General features: G+C 43.7%; 1 protein-coding gene across 6 annotated transcripts in view; it reads right to left on the bottom strand.

The window, feature by feature from the left end:
* The window catches only part of LOC121440805 (serine/threonine-protein phosphatase 4 regulatory subunit 1-like), an 88,761-nt gene that overhangs the window by 34,864 nt on the left and 34,189 nt on the right, over positions 1–19,708 (bottom strand). For 5 of the 6 annotated variants that reach the window (XM_041641728.1, XM_041641731.1, XM_041641729.1 and 2 more), the window contains exons 2-3: positions 17,206–17,338; positions 2,763–2,869 (exon numbers count right to left, since the gene is read on the bottom strand). In XM_041641728.1, the coding sequence (XP_041497662.1) occupies positions 2,763–2,869; positions 17,206–17,338 (240 nt within the window). Of the gene's footprint in view, positions 1–1,367; positions 1,511–2,762; positions 2,870–17,205; positions 17,339–19,708 lie in introns of all 6 variants that reach the window. The other variant, XM_041641730.1, reaches the window with a different exon arrangement.

Raw genomic sequence — 19,708 nt, 5'->3', positions numbered from 1 at the left:
GCCTAGCTGGTCTCCATAATTCTGACAGCCAACCAATGACAGAGCCTCAGCGGTCATCTGTAGACAGAGCATGACAATTAATTATCCTGGAAACCAGTAAATAAAGGAAGAACATAAAGAACTGATCTCAGCTGTCTATGTGGTCTGCGTTCTCAAACAGACAGTAGGAAAGCTCTTCACTGAAGACTTCTAGGCATTGGCCCAGAGAGCAATGAATGACAGAATTCAGCCTCCAAATCATACAGTCTCCAAGGAAATAGTGTTCTCCATGAGGACTACCCAGGTCTGCTCCAAGAGATGGGCACCTTCACATTAAACTTCAGATGGCATATTACCTGGAGCCAAGCTCAGCATCCGACAAAGAAGCTCCCAGAGCTTCTATACTTCCTACTCAACACAGAAGGGAGGTCCCAGCTCAGAAGTACCCTTGTGGAAACAGAAAACTCATTTCTGGTTGAACCTCTAGACTCAATGCCCAGTTTATAGAAAACACCTGGAATGAAGGAGATCTTAAGGCTAGAGATATTACTGCTGACCCAAGGTGGAAAAATCAACAGCACCAATGTCCTGGGCTCTTTAGTTAATACACAGCAAGGAGAGGAGAGAGGCACAGCTCGCGCAAGCTTCACAGACTTAAGAAAATCCATGTGCCAACTTTGTTTGTATTTACACCCAAATGGGTCATCTAGAAAAGTCATATTTCTTGCTATGTGTGGTGTTGCTGGTCCATAATTCAGCAATGAAGATGCTGAGGAAAGAGGAGCCAGAGCCAGCATGGTCTACATAGCAAGTGGAAGACTAGCTTGCCTCAAAAACACAGACCCAAACAGAACACACACTGACAAGAAACCAGGACAATCTAATTGGCAGAGCTGACTGGGTCAAATAAGTAATGGTAAGTTTTAAAATAACGGTATCTCTCTATATATATTTTTGTCATGCTAAGGACTAAATGTAGGAATTGTACACTAAGCAAGTGTCTACCACTGAGCTACACCCTCAGCTCTTTATTTCTTAGAGAGCCATGCTAAAGCTTTGGCAGTTGAGGGATGCGGTGTCGGGAACTACTCTCCTGTGACGGAGTCTCTCTGGATGAGATCAACAGAGACGACTGGTAAAGTGGCAATGATGGCTGAAGCAGTAGAAGGTTCGTGAACCTCACTTTTATGTTCTACCCATTGGTGTTTGAACACATCCATAATGAAAAGTTAGAGAGAAGAATCCTCTGCAGTAAGAAGGAATACAGTCTGCTTCTCTCGTGAGATGAGAGGTCTTATTTCATGCAGTTAGCTCTACCAAGGCTTTTCCTGAGCTATAGATGAACCAGAGAGAGTGTGCTGATGAGACCTTGGTGGGCATGCTCACACCTGCTTGTCTGGATCCACGAGGTACCGCACTATAACAGGCACGAGGTACTGGGAGACCACCACAGGAAAATCCAATCTGCTTTCTTGTAAGAAAGCGACGACGGGCGGGATCTGCTCCATCAGCTCAGTTCGCACTGTGGGCTCTGGAGCAATGGGACAGAGAGTTAGATAAGGAGAAGTCAAGCATCTGACATGGTATATACTAATGGTTTCTAGCTTTGCTTACTGAAATACTTCATCAAGAAAATTAGACAAATGCAGTTTAAAAATCATTTCCCATTTAGAGTATTTATGCTACAGACAGGCTTAAAAAGCTAGTAAGGCACAGAGCAATATAAAAACATGAAAGGAAGAGAGGATGACAACTCTATTATAACAAGCCATATACAAATGGAGAAAGGACCGAGAAGTCTGCATGCTGGGCCAGCGTCCAAAAGCCATTACAGCTAATGGCTTCTCTGTCAGACCTATGGGTTGTGCTTATTTAAATTCCAGCCAGGATGTATACATTATAAATAATTCTTTCACAAATGCACTCCCCCACAATCCACGCATCCCAATTATTTCTAAGGCAAAGCATTAAACAAAAGAGCGTTCAAGCTCCAGTACACCACATTAAATTTAACACAAATATATAATTGCCGCAGCACTGTAAATGGTGATTCATTTCCGAAGAGAATCCATTCAAAGCCTGAGAACGTCCACTTGGGCCTTTTTAAAAGCACCGTGTCACATCCACATGAATATTTCAAACTGATAGCAGAGCTACATGGAAGGCTTCTTTTCTATCTTCAGCTAAAATGATCAAATTCTAAGGCCTCAGATTTCTGGAACTTTCTGAAGCAGCTCGCCATTCATTATGAGTGCAAAGAAGGGGGGCTGCGGGGCAGCTGTCAAGACTGGCAAGCCCACTACTCATTCATCTTCCTCATCTTTACAGGGTGGCGGGGGTGGGGAGGCAGCATCTGCTGTGCTGCAGCGTGCTTTCTTCCAGAATAGCAATCACAGGGAGGCAGAGAGAACAGGAAAAATCAAGATCAGTCCACAGAGATCACAGGTGAGAGAAACTAATGACTGGATTGTTCTAATCCAAAGAACTGCTTTTGATTGGGTATTTCTTAGCAACCAGCACTCTGGCAAAACTCAAGAAATACAAAAGGCCTAACTGCCAGGGCAAATGGCCTCCATCACATTAGTCACCCCGATGTTCCAAAAATAAGGGCAATTTGAGTCATTCTCAAGTAAGACGTCTGTTCTTCGTGACAAAATCCATCCACAGTCAGACACTGTCCAAAGCTCGCTGATTAATATGAAGGCCTTTCAATCTTAGCTAACACTTGTACCATATAATTTTTAAGAAATGTACAAGTAAAAAAGTTACAGAACTGAACAAACCTGCATCTTCTGACAGTCGGACTGCCACCTCCATGACTGCCAGTATGTCCTTGTCACTGTGGCTGACATCCCGGAAGACATCCAGTAGTCCTCTGGCGACAATCTGACTATAGGGACAGAAGAAACCACATGGATGTTAGCTGGCAGGTGCTGACCAAAGGATGCTGCACTGCAGGTACAGTGCTTAACATCTAGCAGGAGGGTCATGGAACAAAGAAAAGCCAGCGTCCATCCAGGACAGAGACTACCAAGACCCATCAGAGATGGCCACTCTAATGCCGATCAAAGTCCTGTAAGAATTGGGACTTTATCTCACAGCCTGAAAGTCAGAATAAACTTGACACAGAAAGCCCTTATTCTCTTTGGTTTATTACTGCTTTGGGCTCACACAGACTTGGAAGAAAACCCTTGGATCATTGAGATTATGGGGGCAAGTGACCAATAAACATAAGTAAGAGACCCAGAGAGCAGCTGCTGGTCCTTCAAGGTCTGGAGAACGAGGTACTACATACAGACAGAAGTCCAGAGATAACTGTTTTAACTAAGGTTCTTCTCTGATTCTACTGGCTTATTCCCCCCATCTTCCCATGTCATTAACACTAAACAGGATGGACCCATAACACCTGTTTGGAGGGAGCACAAATGCTACAAGTAGGCTTGGTCAAGATAACAAAAGGTGAAGGGTAGGGTCAGTGGGAGCGACTATTTAAGGAGAGGAAAAGCTATCACTGGGCCCTGGGACAGCAGGAGAGCAGTGAGCCAGCCTGCAGCCAATGAGCAGCACAGTGACTAGGGAACCTTCCATAGGCAGCGGCCAGCACTAAGCCACATTCCAAACACTGGAGGGTTTCACCATGGGGCTGTAGAGATGGGACTGCTACTGCAGTCTAAAAGATATACCTTGTAGGCATCTCAGACACCGGGGAGAAACAGATGGCCATTAAAGTTTACCTGAGAGCAGGGTAGAGACCTTCCAAGGAGCAGGCCTAAAAACCCAGGAAGTCAATGTGAACTACTCAAGACAAGGAACCATAAATAAATGCTTTATTAAACATTAAGAAAAAAAGCTTAAATTATAAGAAACAACCAAAGAAATCCTCCAAGCAGGAAGAAAATGACACTAGATAGAAACCCAAATTTACATACATGAACAAAAAGGACCAGAAATGATAACCACATATAAAGATTGATCTCATTATTTATATCTCTTTAAGAAACAATTGTTAAGCAAAACTGAAAATGAATTGTGGATTTATAGCATATATGTCTGTGTGTGTGTATGAATATACATATATGTAAAGTGAAAGACAAAATAGCACGAAGACCAGGAAACAAAAATGAGAGCATACTACTGTAGTTTTATTACATTGTGTAGTAGAAAAATATCACTAATAAGTTAAACAAACACTGAGACAGCTACTAAAATAACAAAACAAATTATAGCTAATAAACTATCAAGACAAACTGAATTCATAAAAAAAATTCCATTAAACCAAGGAAAGGCAGATGAAGACCCAAAGGAGAAGAATGACAAGAGATGAGCTCAAGCAGGATGATGTCAGTTTTAGCAGCAGGGAGTACAAAGAACATAAATGCTCTGAACACTTCAATGAAAACACCAAGCTGCTGGAGTAAACAAGATCCAACTATATACTGCTAACAAGAAACACACTCTAATATACATATGTAAATACATACAGAGTGAAAAACTAAAAGTGGTTAAAGAGAGCTAGGGTGGCTACCTCAATATCAGACAAAACACATTTCAGACAGAGAACATCACTATGGATAAAGTCATTTCACAGTGATAAAGGGGTGAACTTGTAAAGAAGATATAATAATCCTAAATGTCTATCTATGTACTAAATAACACAGCTTCAAGCTACAGAGTAAAAAAAAATCAATAAAACTACAAGGAGAAATAGATAAAAGTCACGGTGGGAGTCTAGAAATAGGACCACACATACATCACCAGTGAATTTTCACAAAGGTCACAGGGAAAAACCAGGCTTTTCAAAAATGCTGCTGGAATGCGCAGACACTGGGGAAATGACCCTGACTCTCACCATGTGCCTTGCACAGAGATTGACATGAAATGCATCAGAAGGCTAATGTTGAGATCTTTACCATAAAACGTCCTGAAAGAAAAAGAATCCAGGAAAAAAAAATCTGTGTGAGCTTTAGTTAGCAGTATTTCTGAAGCCTCAAAATATACAAAGCATAAAAGAAAATAAATAATTTTAAAATGTCATTAAAATAAAAAACTCTTTCCCAAAATCATACTACTAAGGAGGGTAGAGGAGACAAACCACAGAATGCAAGAAAATATCGGACAAAAGAGACATCCAGACCTAGCTTTGAAACTCCGTTCATAAGCAATTGCAGCAATGTTGTTCAAACAGAAAATAACTGAAAACAACCCGAATAATTATTTGTTGCCAAGCAGGTCAACAAAATGAAGAACTGATATGTTCTACAACATGGATGAACCTTGGAAACAAACTGAGTAAAGAAGCCACAAAAGCCCACAAACCACATGAATATAACTGCTACACACAGTGGAAAGAGAAATTATGTTAATGGCTGCTTAGGGAGAGGACAAAGGTCACTTGAGCAGAAATGTTCATGACAACAGAGTTTCTTTTGGAGGTACTAAGAAAATTTCAAAATTCCTTGAAGAATGTTGTCTAACATTCTGTGAATATGTTAAAATCTATCAATATGAAATTTGAAAGTTGTAAACTGTATGGTTTGTGTTGACAGAGGTTTCTGTCCCACCCAGTCCTGTAGCCGTTCAGTCCCAAAGAAACAAACAGAGTAGGTCTACATTAGTTATAAACTGGTAGGCCTATTAGCTTAGGCTTCTTATTAACTAATTCTTACATCCTATATTAACCCATAATTCTTGTCTGAGTCAGCCATGTGGCTTAGTACCTTTTATCAGTGAGGCATTCTCATCTTGCGTCTTCTGTGTCTGGGTGACGACTGCAGACTGAGCCTTTCCTCTTCCCAAAATTCTCCTGTTCTGGCCACTCTGGGTTTACTTCCTGCCTGGCTAATGGCCAATCAGCATTTTATTAAACCAATACAAGTGACAAATCTTTACAGAGTACAAGACCATTGTCCCACAGCAGGATTGTGTAAAGACACTATAATGGTAAACTCTACTGTATGTGTTAGAATAATATATTGATGAACTGCACGGTATGGCATAATGTAGTGGACATTATACTAAACCGTATGATATATTATCTTGGTCAGTGTTCTATTACTGTGAAAAAACTCCATGATCAAGACAACTCATAAAAGAAATCATATAACTAGGGACTTGCTTATAGTTTCTGAGGTTTAGTCCATTATCATCATAGTGGGGATCATGGCAGAATGCAAGGCACTCGAGCAGTGACTGAGAGCTATATCCTGATCCACAGGTCAAGAAAGAGACTGGGTCTTGCATGGACTTTTGAAGCTTCAAAGCCCACCCCCAGTGATACACCTACTCCAATAGGGCCACACCTCCTAATCCTTGTAATCCTTTCAAACAGTTCCACTCCCTGATGACCAAACATTCAAGCATATGAGCCTATGGGGGCCATTCTCATTCAAACCACCACAGATATGTAATGGACACCATACCAGTAGATTGTCATATGTTGTTTGAGTTCACTGAAAAGCTGTCTCTGGAAGCAGGATTACATACATGTGCATGAGCACACACACACTTCAGACCAATCATTTTTGCTTCAATGTGTCCTCCAACACCTCATGTCCAGGAATGGGGTGACCATACCCCCCAATGGGATGACCATGCCCCCCAACTGTGGCAGAAGAGAGAACACTAGAACAGCCCAAGAGTAAAACACAGAGCTCCTGAGGACAGACAGCAGAGGCTAAGGGTGCTCACCTCATGATACGAAAGAGTCTACTGTAGGAAAGAGAGGCTGTGGAGTGGAAAAAGGAAATCCCTCCTTCTAGGACTCTCAATCAGTAAATTTAGTTGACAACCTCTGCTTGTCCAACTGGTTTCTGCTGGATGCTGTAAGCCCCTGACTTAGTAATGTTGCCTTTATATGCCGCAATTTGTTCTCTAACTCAGAAGTCTCTGCCTGGACCCTAAACCTTGAGCTGCTGCCTCAGCAGGCTTCTCTAGTCCTTCCTGCCAGAGGCTGGAGCCCCAGTTGATGTTGCCTTTTGTCTGCTCTCTCAACCAGGCTACTCCAGCTGTCCACGTGGATGCTCTAACTCCTGACTCGATAGTGTTTCTCTCTCTCTCTCTCTCTCTCTCTCTCTCTCTCTCTCTCTCTCTCTCTGCTGTCCCTATCTGTTCCTTGTTATCAGTTTCTGAGCCTGTTTGCCCCAGGCTTAATAAACTCAAACTCACCCACTGAAACAGAAATCAGCTACTGTACATCATTTTCTTGAAAATATAGATATGTAAACTAAAGACTGTCAGACTTTTAAAACTGTAAGACTATAACATATTGTGTATGGATTTGATTCAATCATCAGGAAAGAGTTCACTTCACAAGTCTTTGGGAACACAAACTGCAAAAATCCTGACAGACACCACATAGACAGCATGGATAAGGAGGTGTGTCTTCCTACAATGCAGGGAGAAGGGTGTGTGACTCTGAATTACACTGCCAAAATTTTATGACCCCAACTACCTATGAGAAAGTATCAACCAAACCCAGTTGGGGAGAGAGTGTAGTAGGAAGATGTTTATTTGTTCCCAGCTGCCCAGAACCAAAATAACCACACAGAAACTGTCTAGAATTTCTTTCCAAGTCCTCTCAGGTTTTAAGTGGATTTAGCTAGTACACATTGGAGTGCTAATTTATTGTAGTAATAAAGTTAAAGCCTTCCTTTATATTTAAACAGAAAAGGGGAAATGGTGTGGGAAGTTTTTCTGTCTATGTGTGTTTTTAATGGTTAATGAGTAAAGAAACTGCTTTGGCCTATAGCAACACAGAACAAAGGTAGGTGGGGAAAACTAAACTGAATGCTGGTAGAAAGAAGGCAGCGTCAGTGAGAAGCCATGTAGCCCTGCTGGAACACCACCTGGTAAGCCACAGCCATCTGGCAATACACAGATTAATGGAGATGGGCTAGTTTTGGATATAAGAGTTAGCCAGAAATACACTTAGGCTATTGGCCAAACAATATTGCAAATAATATGGTTTCTGTGTGATTATTTTGGGGCTAAGCAGTCAGGAACAAACAAGCAGTCTCCTACAACAAGAGAGTCTATGAATACCTCACTACTATTCTTCAAAAGTCATCAAGGTCACGTAAGACCAGGCTAGTCCAATAAATTGTCAAAGATTTGAGGAAACTACAGAGACACAACTAACTGACATGCTACTCTGGGTACAAACCTGGCATAAGAAAGAGATTGCTGTGGAAAGCTGTGATGTCTGTGGTTATTAAGCCACCCTGGACCACAGCTACAGTTAGTAGCTCAGCTTTCTTTCTTTGCTACACACAAGCACACATATTCACGTCTGACATGCACAACTACATTTGAGAGCTGACAATTCTCTGCTGGGGGACCATCCTGTGCATTACGGGGTACTTACTAGCAGCCCTGGATTATATCCACTAGGTGTCAGTAGCATTCCCTGACCCCCAGATGTGACACCCAGATATGTGTCTGAGACACCTTTGGAGGTCTCCTGGGAGCAGACTCTCTTCTGGCTGCAGGCCACTGCACTAGAAGAAGCTGGGCACATGCTACAGAATCTGTATACCCATCAGTTCCATTGTCCATTGCTGTCATCAAACCGTTGACAGAAGCAACTAAAGAAAGGAAAGTTTATTTTGGCCCACAATTTGAAGAAAGAGGCATTATGGCCAGAAAGTGTTGGATGCAGGTGCATAAGGCAGCTGGTCACATGGCATTCACAGTCAGGAAGCAGAGAGTGATGAAGACTGGTGCTCAGCTCACTGTCTCCTTTTACTCAGTTGGGAACCTCAGCCCCTGGAAAGGTGTTGTATACATTTAGGATGGGTCTTCCCAACTCAGCTAATCAACTCAGTCTAGAAAAGCCTTCACAGACATGCCCCGAGCTCTATCTCCTAGGTGACTCTAGGGTCTGTCAAGCTGACCATTATATAAACCCTTACACTACAATTCATCTGCAACTAATTATCTCAAAATCAAAAGCTAAAAGATGAAATACACTTACACACACACATACACAAAGAGAGAAGACAAAAGACTACAGTTGGATAGTACTACAACAGCTAGCACATGAACTAGGATGACAATCCAAGTACCAATGAGGACACAAGCATGAGGAGCTGCAGATACTGCTGGTGTCTTAGAAAGCCAACTTCACTTCTAGGTGTCTAGGCAAATGAAATGAAGATGCATCTATCTATACACAGAGGCTGTAAAACATATACACAAACATCATTCATGAAAAAAGTCCAGTCCATTTGCTAGTGAACACATGTGCAAAACAAAGTCCGGGAATCCCTCATCAGTCTCCCTAGTTCTACTGAAATAAGATGAGAAAACAACAGGAACCATGACAGAGGCTGTGGGGACCCCAGAATCGGGCAGGAAGAACTGACCATGAGGAACAAACACGGGAGCCTGTTGGGTGACAGAGGTGCTCAAGCTACTGTAGTGACAGCTGCATAACAGGGCACACTGAATGCTCAGGGCGAGCAGCTTGCATGGTGTGCACAAATCTGCACAAATCGACACAGGCAACCAGACAACAGTGTCAGAGGAACCAACAGATCCCCTCTGCCAAGGGCCTCACTGCACACAGAGAAGCAAACAAAGTAGACTCACCTACTCCGATTTTCAAGAAAAGAAGACAGCAAATTGAGGATTCAAAGTGAAGCCCTCTGGCCCAGCACAATACAGAAGAAATATGTCAACACAAAGCCTGGCCGATGAGACAGATGCCACCCTGGGGATAAAAGGTTGAGATCTGGCAGCCAGGAAGCTTGGGAAAGTCGAAACAGACACTATGGAGAAAGAAACTTATTACCTTTCCCTGGACCTCATTCACACCAGCCTCCCCAGGGAAATCAAAGAACTAAGATCCCAAATCTGCTGCTCTGGCCACAGAATAGATGAACAAATCTGCATCTGATCTCAAGAGGGCACAAGGGACCTGCCCTCCCTAGGACAGAGAAGAAAGGGATAAGAGAGACCCCAGGGCAGGACAGTCTACTGGTGTGAATACAGATGGAAAGGGCTGCAGGCAGATAACGGGTCCCATGGTAGTGCTTTGGAAAACCTGCTGCTTTCTGTGGCTATGCCCTGGGAGAACACTGGGGATAAAGTGAGCCAAAAGCACAGGCTTCAGGACCGTCTCAGTTAGCAAGACTAACAAGACAGGGAAGAACATGGCCTTCTGGAAAGACTGTACCTGCCAGCCAACCAAGCCAAGTACTAAATGATTTGGAGCAGCAGGTGCTCAGTACCCAAGGGAAATTGGATCATTTAACAAGCCATACTGACAGAAGCATTAATGGCAGTGATCTATCCAAGGGGCCAGCCTTCTGATGCTGGAGAGAATGTTATCTATGAACATGGCAGGCAGCATTCAAAGCTATTCTGGGGCGTATGGGGTCCGAGGACCACAGGTTGGATTTGCATGATCAAATTAAGAAGTAGAGAACTGTACCAAAAAGCAAGATGTGTTCATATACCTCCCACAGTAAGTATAATTGAAATTTTGAAGGTTATAGGTTCAAGTATATACAAATAAATACAGTACAAAATCAAAAGAAAGCTGGACTTCATGCATTACTATCAGACAATGTGAACTTCAGACAAGGGGATAAATAAAAGAGCCAACTTAATTAAAAAAAAAAAGAAGAACAATGCTAGTAGGGTACAACTCCCAACATCTAAACTTCTACAAGGATAGAAAAATCGATAACGATCCTAGCTGAGGATATGAACACTATTCTCTTCTCAGTAACTACCCACATAGGTGCATAAAAAATGAAGGCTATGAATGGCTCAGAGGTGCAGAGGGCAGTGAACGGCTCAGAGGTGCAGAGGGCAGTGGACGGCTCAGAGGTCAAGAGGGCGGTGGACGGCTCAGAGGTGCAGAGGGCAGTGGACGGCTCAGAAGTCAAGAGGGCGGTGGACGGCTCAGAGGTCAAGAGGGCAGTGGACGGCTCAGAGGTCAAGAGGGCAGTGGACAGCTCAGGGGTCAAGAGGGCAGCAGACGGCTCAGAGGTGAAGGTAGAAAGAGAGCCCAGCCCTGCAAGTTGTCATCTGATCTCAGTACAGGCACTGTGGCATTCAGGCATCTACTGACATATGCACACTAAAAAATCAATTTAGTACAGTAAATAAATAAATAAATAGCACGAAAAATCTGGAAAATGCCTCCAATCACCTTAACCCAATGGATACAAATGTATGTCTAAGGCACTCTTCCCCAAAACTCTAGCATACAACATTCTTCCAAGGAAAAACACATTTTGAAACATAAATAAGTCAGCAAACTTTATTTTTGGGTTTTTTTTTTTTTTTTTTTTTTTTGAGACAGGGTTTCTCTGTGGCTTTGGAGCCTGTCCGGGAACTAGCTCTGTAGACCAGGCTGGTCTCGAACTCACAGAGATCCGCCTGCCTCTGCCTCCCGAGTGCTGGGATTAAAGGCGTGCGCCACCATCGCCTGGCAATCAGCAAACTTTAAAAAAAGATATTCTCTGACAACAAAATAAATGAAAGCAAAGATAACAAAGATTTTTGAAAACTGTTTTAAGATTTAAAAATGGCAGAGTGCATTTATGAACTCACTGGTCAATGGGAAACTCATCATGGGCATTAGGGACCCTGGTGACAATGGGTCAAATGCAGATCAGCCGGCACATTGCTTGTTCAGCAAGCTGATTGGTGACTTCAAGGCTAGCTTGGGATACCTGATACCATGATACCATATCTCAAACTAAAAATAAAATAAAAGGCAGCTGTAAATATGCCTTATGTTCATTTGTGGGTCAACCACCCAAGGCTCTATTAAAACAAACAAACAAAACTTAGGTAATATCTACACACTAGGATTTGTGTGCCAGCTTGATGGAGGAGGGTCATCTTTCTATCTGTCGTTTCATTGGTTAAGTAATAAAGAAACTGCTTGGCCTCTGTTAGGACAAAAAATTAGGTAGGCGGAGTAGACAGAGCAGAATGCTGGGAGAAAGAAGCCGAGTCAGGGAGTCGCCATGATTCTCCTGCTGGACACAGACGCAGGTTAAGATCCTCCCTGGTAAGCCACCAGCTTGTGGTGTTACACAGATTATTAGAAATGGGTTAATCAAAGATGTAAAAATTAGCCAATAAGAGGCTAGAACTAATGGGCCAAGCAGTGTTTAAAAGAATAGAGTTTCTGTGTAATTATTTCGGGGCATAAGCTAGCCGTGCAGGCGGCTGGGTGCCAGGAACGTAGCCCACCGCTCTTATTACAACACCAGCTACTTGCAAGAGTCAAAGTGTCTGGTGTGTGGTTGTCAGCATGTGGTGCTCTCAGAAGTGGACTAGTTAGGAAGAAAGGCTTAGTGGAAGGAAGTTACAGCTTTGGGGATGCAGCCTGGAATGAGACCGCACAATGCCAGGCTCCTTCCTTTCCTGCCCAACTATCATGAGGTGTGCAGCTTTGTACCAACGTGTCCTCCATCATCTTCTGTCTTAAACAGTGGAGTCAACTGACCAGGGAATACTCCTAAGCCACAGATACATCTTATCTTTACATCAATTCTTCTCACCGTAATTCTGTCACCCTAAGAAAAGCTGACTAAAGTTGTACAATATAAAAATGCAGATATATTTTTATATGCAGATGCTACCAAAGGAAGAACACCAAAAAAGCCCAGTATAGCTTTCTCTTCCTCGCACAGGTTTTTATTGGGACATAAAAGAAAACCTACATAAATAAGAAAGGCAGGCCACATTTATAGATTGGATTCTCAATACTATAGAATGATGTAGGTGGGCCTTCTATCTATGTGTTACTTTCACTGGTTAATAAAGAGACTGCCTTGGCCTTTTGATAGGGCAGAAAATTAGGTGGGTGGAGTAGACAGAACAAAATGCTGGGAAGAAGGGAAGTGAGTCAGACGCCATGGAGCCAGCTGCCAGGTAAGACATGCTGAATCTTTCCTGGTAAGCTACCACCTTGTGGTGCTATACAGATTATTAGAAATGGGTTAAGCAAGTTATGAGAATTAGCCAAGAAGAGGCTAGATACAATGGGTCTGGCAGTGTTTAAATGAATACAGTGTCCATGTAATTATTCTGGGGCTAAGCTAGCCGTGGCGGAGCTGGGCAGGACGAAAAGCAGGCCTGCCCGCAGCTCCTTCTACAATAGAAAAGACAAGGTCCTCCAAATTGGCCAACTGGTGCTATGTTTTGTTTTATTTTGTTAGGATCTGAGGGGCTGGGTTTCAGATCTATGAAGGAGTCTAAAGGACAGAAGCGATCAGCAGTGTCAGAGAAGACCAGATGAACATAATTTTGCACTGTAAGGAACAGAGTTGGTGTTGCATGGCTACCCTGCAGGCTGGCTCCAGTGGAAAACCTGACAGCACCATCTCTAGGTAAAGTGTGAGGCACAGGCAGGCTATGCAATGAGATATGCGGTCTGCAAAGACAACAACATCCACTCAAGCACACACCTCCCCTCAATCCTTTCACAGAGGCGCCAAAGGGAAACTGATGCCCAAGAGTCCAGCACCTGAAACCTCCCTACCCTGTCAACAGGCAAAAGTCAGTGTATTCCAAGAAGAGCTTCAAAATATGCATGCCCATGCTAAGCACTAAGCCCAAAAGCCCCATCTCCTATATAATTTCACATATTTTAAATAAAGAAAATTAAAAAATTTTAAGGTGGATACTTGGGGCTAAAACTTGGCAGAAAATTAAGAATGTGTTTCACATGAAAATGAAGATTAGTGACTAGTGCTTGGTGAGGGGGAAGCCATTGGGAGGGACAGGAAGGGCTCTAGGATGCCAGCCACTTGATGTAGCCGGAACTGCTTGACCCGAGGACATGACTGCAGGGTACCGGCCTCATAAGAATGCTTTCAACTCTGTATGTATACTTCATCCCACTTCCTATGTATCATACTTCACAGCGCAAGAAAGCTTTTAAAGGTTTCTTTTTATTTTGCATGTATAAATATTATGCTTGCATGAATGTGTGTGCACCTTGTGTATGCCTGGTACCTGCAGAAGCCAGAAGGGGCAGCAGATCCCACAGAGCAGAAAGTGCTTCTTAGCTGCTATCCAGTTTCGCAATGCAAGAAGTTTTAAAGAAGATTTTTAAAGAGATTTTTAGTAGAAAATAAAACAAAACAAAACAAAACAAACAAACAAACAGAAACCCACTGGCAATCTCAAAAAAAAAAATCAAAGAAGTATGCTACAGAATTCAGACCTATGAGCTGACAGATTTGAGAGCCTGTCAATCAAGATCATTTTATAAAACAAATGTTAAAATCAGCAGGCATGCATAGCTTTGAATCTGTGAGGCTGAGGCAGGACAATCACCATGAATTGGAGGGTTTCAAAAGAAGAAAAGATAAAGTGAATGTCATGAGAGGTAAAGAAAGGGTGAGACACTTGGGATAAATGGGCGCCACAGGAGTACAAAGTTGAAAGAGAACACACAGTGTTGAGCTAACTCCTGGACAGGCAAAGTAATACCAAGGCATTATCGGGAGAGTTTGTGCCGTTTTACTAACGTTTGTATACTAGATTGACAGTGTTAGCCGGGCAGGGCGGCATCCTCTCATCAGCACTTAGGAGGTAGAATGAGATGGTTCTCCAAGCATCAGAGGTCAGCCCACTCTACACAGCGACTGCCAGGCTTACCAGAGCTACACAGTGAAAAAAAAAATGAATTTTATGCCCTGGCAATGCTGAAGCATGCATGGGCAGTCCGTAGATGGCAGTTCTGTTGAACTGGTACATTTTGTGCTTCATGTCTAAGTTGATGAGGACGACTGACCAGGTCTCTTCCTCAAGATCTCATTACAGATGGTTGCGAGCCACCATGTGGTTGTTGGGAATTGAACTCAGGACCTTTGGAAGAGCAGGCTTTGCTCTTAACTGCAGAGCCATCTCTCCAGCTCCCTACACAGTGAAACCCTATCTCAAAAAAAAAAAAAAAACCCTAAAATTACTAGGTGACAAACAGTATTGTATCAGCTGCATTTCCCATGCATGATAATCACACTGTGTGATTACAGGAGCGACAAAGAGGAGGGTCTGTGTTCTTAGGAAACTGCAATTGAAGCAAGGTATGGCAAAGGCAAGGTCTCCAGGCTACTCATAGGGTCAGAGAGAAGCATACAAACTTGAGGAGACAAAGGTCCTGAAGGGGACAGGGCAAAGTGCTGACAATGTGACAGCGGAGGAACTAAAGTCGAGGGCACACGAGAACTCTCACTGCTACTCCTGAGGCTCCCCCCTTCTCTCCCTCAATCCCTCCCCTGTGTGTGTTTAATTTAAAAACCATCTTTTAATGAACCATAAACACAAGCTTTCCACTTAAAATGTAAAGTAAGGAAAGAGAAAACAGAAACGCCATAGAGAACCAGGAGACTCCACAGAAAGCAGGGAAGTTAGAATTAGTATCAACAAAGAAAACAAAGCTTAAAGCCGATTTCATTCTCATATGGCAGCAGCAGCTAGAAAGGTCACGGATGGTGCTACTACAAGGTGCACAACTGCAATGCTGTGCCTGGGAGAGAGGCAGGAAAAGCCCATGTTCAAGGCCTTCCAGGCTGCACAGCAAGTTTGTCTCAAAAAGGTTTATAAAGGAGAAGACCAAACCCAAACACCTAGAATTAAACCTGACAAGAGGCAGGACTCTCCACCAGAAAAATTATGCTCTTTGGCTCCACAGTTGTATTAGTGTGTGTGCACAGATACATGTGTGTGTTGTGTGTGTATGTGTGTTGCACATACACGTGGACACATATAAAGAGAAAGTAAAGAAAAACTTAAAACGCAAATAGAAGGAAGGTCTGGAAGAACCACACACTTCAGGGCCTGACTGGTGGGTGGAAGCTGCCAACAGGAGCGCTACAGGCTGCTTAGTTGTCCTACTTCTAGGGACTGCTGAGCCCCTGCAGAGCGTGTGTGGGAATGAGACAGCGAGACAAGACAAAGCACTCTTGAAGAGTGGTGTGGCGCGTCTCGCTGTGTCATGTCATGCCTTTGATGATCTAGTTAGGGCAGTAACAGGTACTAGATTCGTGCGGACATGTGACTGAAGAAAGTGGTAGCACAAGACACAGAGAAGACAGTGCTTTACCCACACACTGTCCAGACAACAGCCACGACTCCAGGTCGACTGGAAACACAAATGCGAAATGTAAAACTTGGGAAAACACCAGCAGAGAACAGCTATGGTTCCACAACAGGCAAACATTTCTGTTGTTGTTTCCTGAGACAAGTTCTCAAAAGTAGTCCAAACTATCCTTGGACTTGACACTGTTGTGCCTCAGTCTCAAGTACTGAGATGAAACGTGAGCCACCACATCTACTGCAAACACCGTGTTTACACAACACAAAAGCCCTAACCAGGAAAGATAAAGCAAGCAAGCTGTGAACTACATGAAGATGAAGAATGAGGACCCCATTTCCCTGCTTCTAAAATGGGAGGACACTGGGCTCTCCCCGCTCTATGACCTGCAATGTAAGGTGGGGCTTGTGCTTGACCTAGAACGTCATCCTAGAACAATCAAGCAGATGGTGAGGACAGATTGAGAAGGCCCTTGGCTCTCTTGAGAGTAGTAGTACAGTCAGGGAAGATGAGAGGATAAAAAATGACAGAAGGAGAGGACCAGTATACCAGATAAAGATTCTGGGACAAAGGTATTCCTGAACAGGTGGGCACAGAGGATGGGAAGTAATAAGGCTAAGGGCAGAGCCAATGGATAAACAGGAAGGACCGGGTGAAGCTGTGCAGGTTCCTGGGTAGTTTGGACAGGGTTAGTTCCTGCTATCTTCAAAAAACCAAACCAAGGTCATCACCGAAAGCAACATAGAATGGTCCAGGTCAGCGTTACTATGGCATGAGAGTAGAGAAAGGCAGGATGGGGTGACAAGGAACTCGGAAGTGCACAGTCCAGCAATTGTGTGCTACACTCTACTGTACACATAGGACAGAATGCCCTCTGGACCATTTCCTCCTTTGCTTAGCTGGCAGATGATAACAAGAGCAACGAGCAAGGATGGAGCTGCAGCTCAGTGAGAAGGAGCCGGAGCATCACACACAGGGCTCTAGATTGGATCCCCAGCTCTACCAAAATAACAAAAAGCCAAGTGAGAAAGCCTAGTAAGACAGGATTCTGCAGAGATAGAATCAAGGTCTCCTGGAAACAGTAGCCCACCTTACCCATGAGTCCCCCGGAGCCTGCTGCAGCAGCAAAAGGCTGGCAGTGTGAGGATGCTGCTTACCGGCTGAAGACATTCTCGCTGAACGCGTGCTTTTCCAAGCGAGTGAGCAGGGGCAGGTTATCATGGCCAGGGATGTCCAAAAAAGCCGTGACCCTCCCGTTGTCACAGTCTGGACCACAATCTTCAAATCCATCTAGACAGGAAGAGGAAACACTCTAAAACTGCATCTGTAGGTGCCGCCAACATTGATGGGGTCAGTCACACTGAGGCAGACATGCCCTGTGACTGGGTCGTCCAGTACAAGCTCCTGGAAGTCATCCACACTGGAGCCAACAGCTATGGAACTACAAAAGAAGGGTGGCAGGGACCAGAGTCACAGAGAAAACTGGTTTTTATCAACAACTATGGTAACCACTCATCTCTGTGGAGAATATGTACCTCTCCTCCAAAATGCTGAAAATGGTCAGCTAAGAAACATTTTTCACCCTGAAGACAAGCATCCAACATCAGGTTCCCCTCACATCATGTCTGCCTAAGGCCTTGGTGAGCAGTCCCACCCATCCACACCCTGGCCTAGCAACACTCAAGAAGGCCCCTCCCTCCAGTTTCCTTAGCTAAGAACTGCACTGAGGGATCAGGGTTCGGGAATCCTGGGGCCAATGGCCCTGGAACAGAAGGAATCCCATGACTCCCTACGTAGCTATGTAACCAGAGGACATCACTGGGCCTCTCTGCACTTCTCATCCTCAAGTAAACCTACCTTGTGCCATCAGGATGGCAGCACATGAGTTTTCGCACAAAAAGAGCTGTGAGATCTGCCCCAAGCCCTGTGACCTGGCCAACTCTGACCACAGGTCCCCATTCAAGGTGCAGGGAGTAAGAGACTCAGGAATGCCAAACGTCCATGGGTCCTGGGGATTGAACTCCAGTCCTCATGCTTGGACGGCAAGCACTTTACTGAGTAAGCCATTTCCCCAACCCCTAAATTAAATTTATTTTTATTTTTATGACTACCTAAGAGCTCTTCTTACTATCACCGTTCTAGAATGGTCTCTTAGTGATAAGTCTTTAGTGTATGTTTTATAGAAAGATTTTATGGAAAGATTATGTTAATTTGGTGGTTTAAAGTTTCCTTAGAGAGATACATAGCTATAGCATGAATTTGCTCATCATGTGGTTAAGAACCAAACCATCTACTGTGCCCCAGGCATTGTGCTAGGCATGGAAAACTGGGAGTGAGTGTGTAGAGAGTATCTGTTGCTGAAGACCTCACTGCATTGTGCAGAGAACTGAACTGGAGCAGGTCAGCCAGGTTGGCACCACTGGAACCTTTGACATGGGACATGGTGGGCACGGGAGGCCTTCTAGAGATGCTGCACACTAACCATGACCGAAAAGCCCAGGACAAAGGAGATGAGAGACAGTGTCTCACTTTACTGAGTAAGCCATTTCCCCAACCCCTAAATTAAATTTATTTTTATTTTTATGACTACCTAAGAGCTCTTCTTACTATCACCGTTCTAGAATGGTCTCTTAGTGATAAGTCTTTAGTGTATGTTTTATAGAAAGATTTTATGGAAAGATTATGTTAATTTGGTGCCAGGCATGGCCGGGCTGTGGTGGCGCACGCCTTTAATCCCAGCACTCGGGAGGCAGAGGCAGGCGGATCTCTGTGAGTTCGAGACTAGCCTGCTCTACAGAGCTAGTTCCAGGACAGGCTCCAAAGCCACAGAAAAATCCTGTCTCGAAAAACCAAAAAAAAAAAAAACAAAAAAAAAAACAAAAAAAAAAAAAAAAGCCAGGCATGATGGAGTACACTGTAATCTCAATGATAAGGAGACAAAGACAGGTAAATCCCTAGGGCACAATGGCTAACCAGTTGTGGAATATTACTATAACTATGTTAAGATGTGTTACATTTGTTTATATTGCACTTGTTTAATTATGCAAAGATGTGTTATGTTTGTTTATGCTGCATTTATTTAAGGAAGAAAAAGGTTATTCTTTGCCTGCCTAAGGGAGCTGATTGGTCTAGTAAAAAGCTGAACAGCCAATAGCTAGGCAGTAGAGGTGGGGCTGGCGGGCTGAGAGAATAAACAGAAGGAGGAATCTAGGCTCAAGAGAAGGGAGGATAGATCCAGGAAGTAGAGTGAAGAATGGGGGAGAAAGAGAGGAGATACTGGGGGTGGGGGGGGAGCCAGGCAGTCATCATCCAACCAGACATGGAAGAAGCAGCAAAGTAGGACATACAGAAAGAAAGAAAGAAAGAAAGAAAGAAAGAAAGGAAGAAAGAAAGAAAGGAAGGAAAAAAGCCCTGAGGCAAAACAGAGATGAAGAGAAACAAGTTAAATTACATTATAAGAGCTAGTGAGAGAAGCATAAGATAAGGCCTAGCATTCATAACTAATAATAAGTCTTCGTGTCATAATTTGGGAGCTGGTTGGTGGTCCAAATGAAAGCCTGCTACAAATCAGTCTATGCTACTTAGCGAGTACAAGGGCAGTGAGGGACCATGTCTCAAAAAACAAGGTGAGCAGCTACTGAGGAATGACACCCAAGGCAC

The sequence above is a fragment of the Microtus oregoni genome, unplaced genomic scaffold (genome assembly GCF_018167655.1).
Source record: "Microtus oregoni isolate MIOR12 unplaced genomic scaffold, Mior012 000071F_ref0000514, whole genome shotgun sequence".
Taxonomy (NCBI): Eukaryota; Metazoa; Chordata; class Mammalia; order Rodentia; family Cricetidae; genus Microtus; species Microtus oregoni.
The sequence above is the reverse complement of the archived record's forward strand: the minus strand, read 5'-3'. Positions and strand labels throughout refer to the sequence as shown.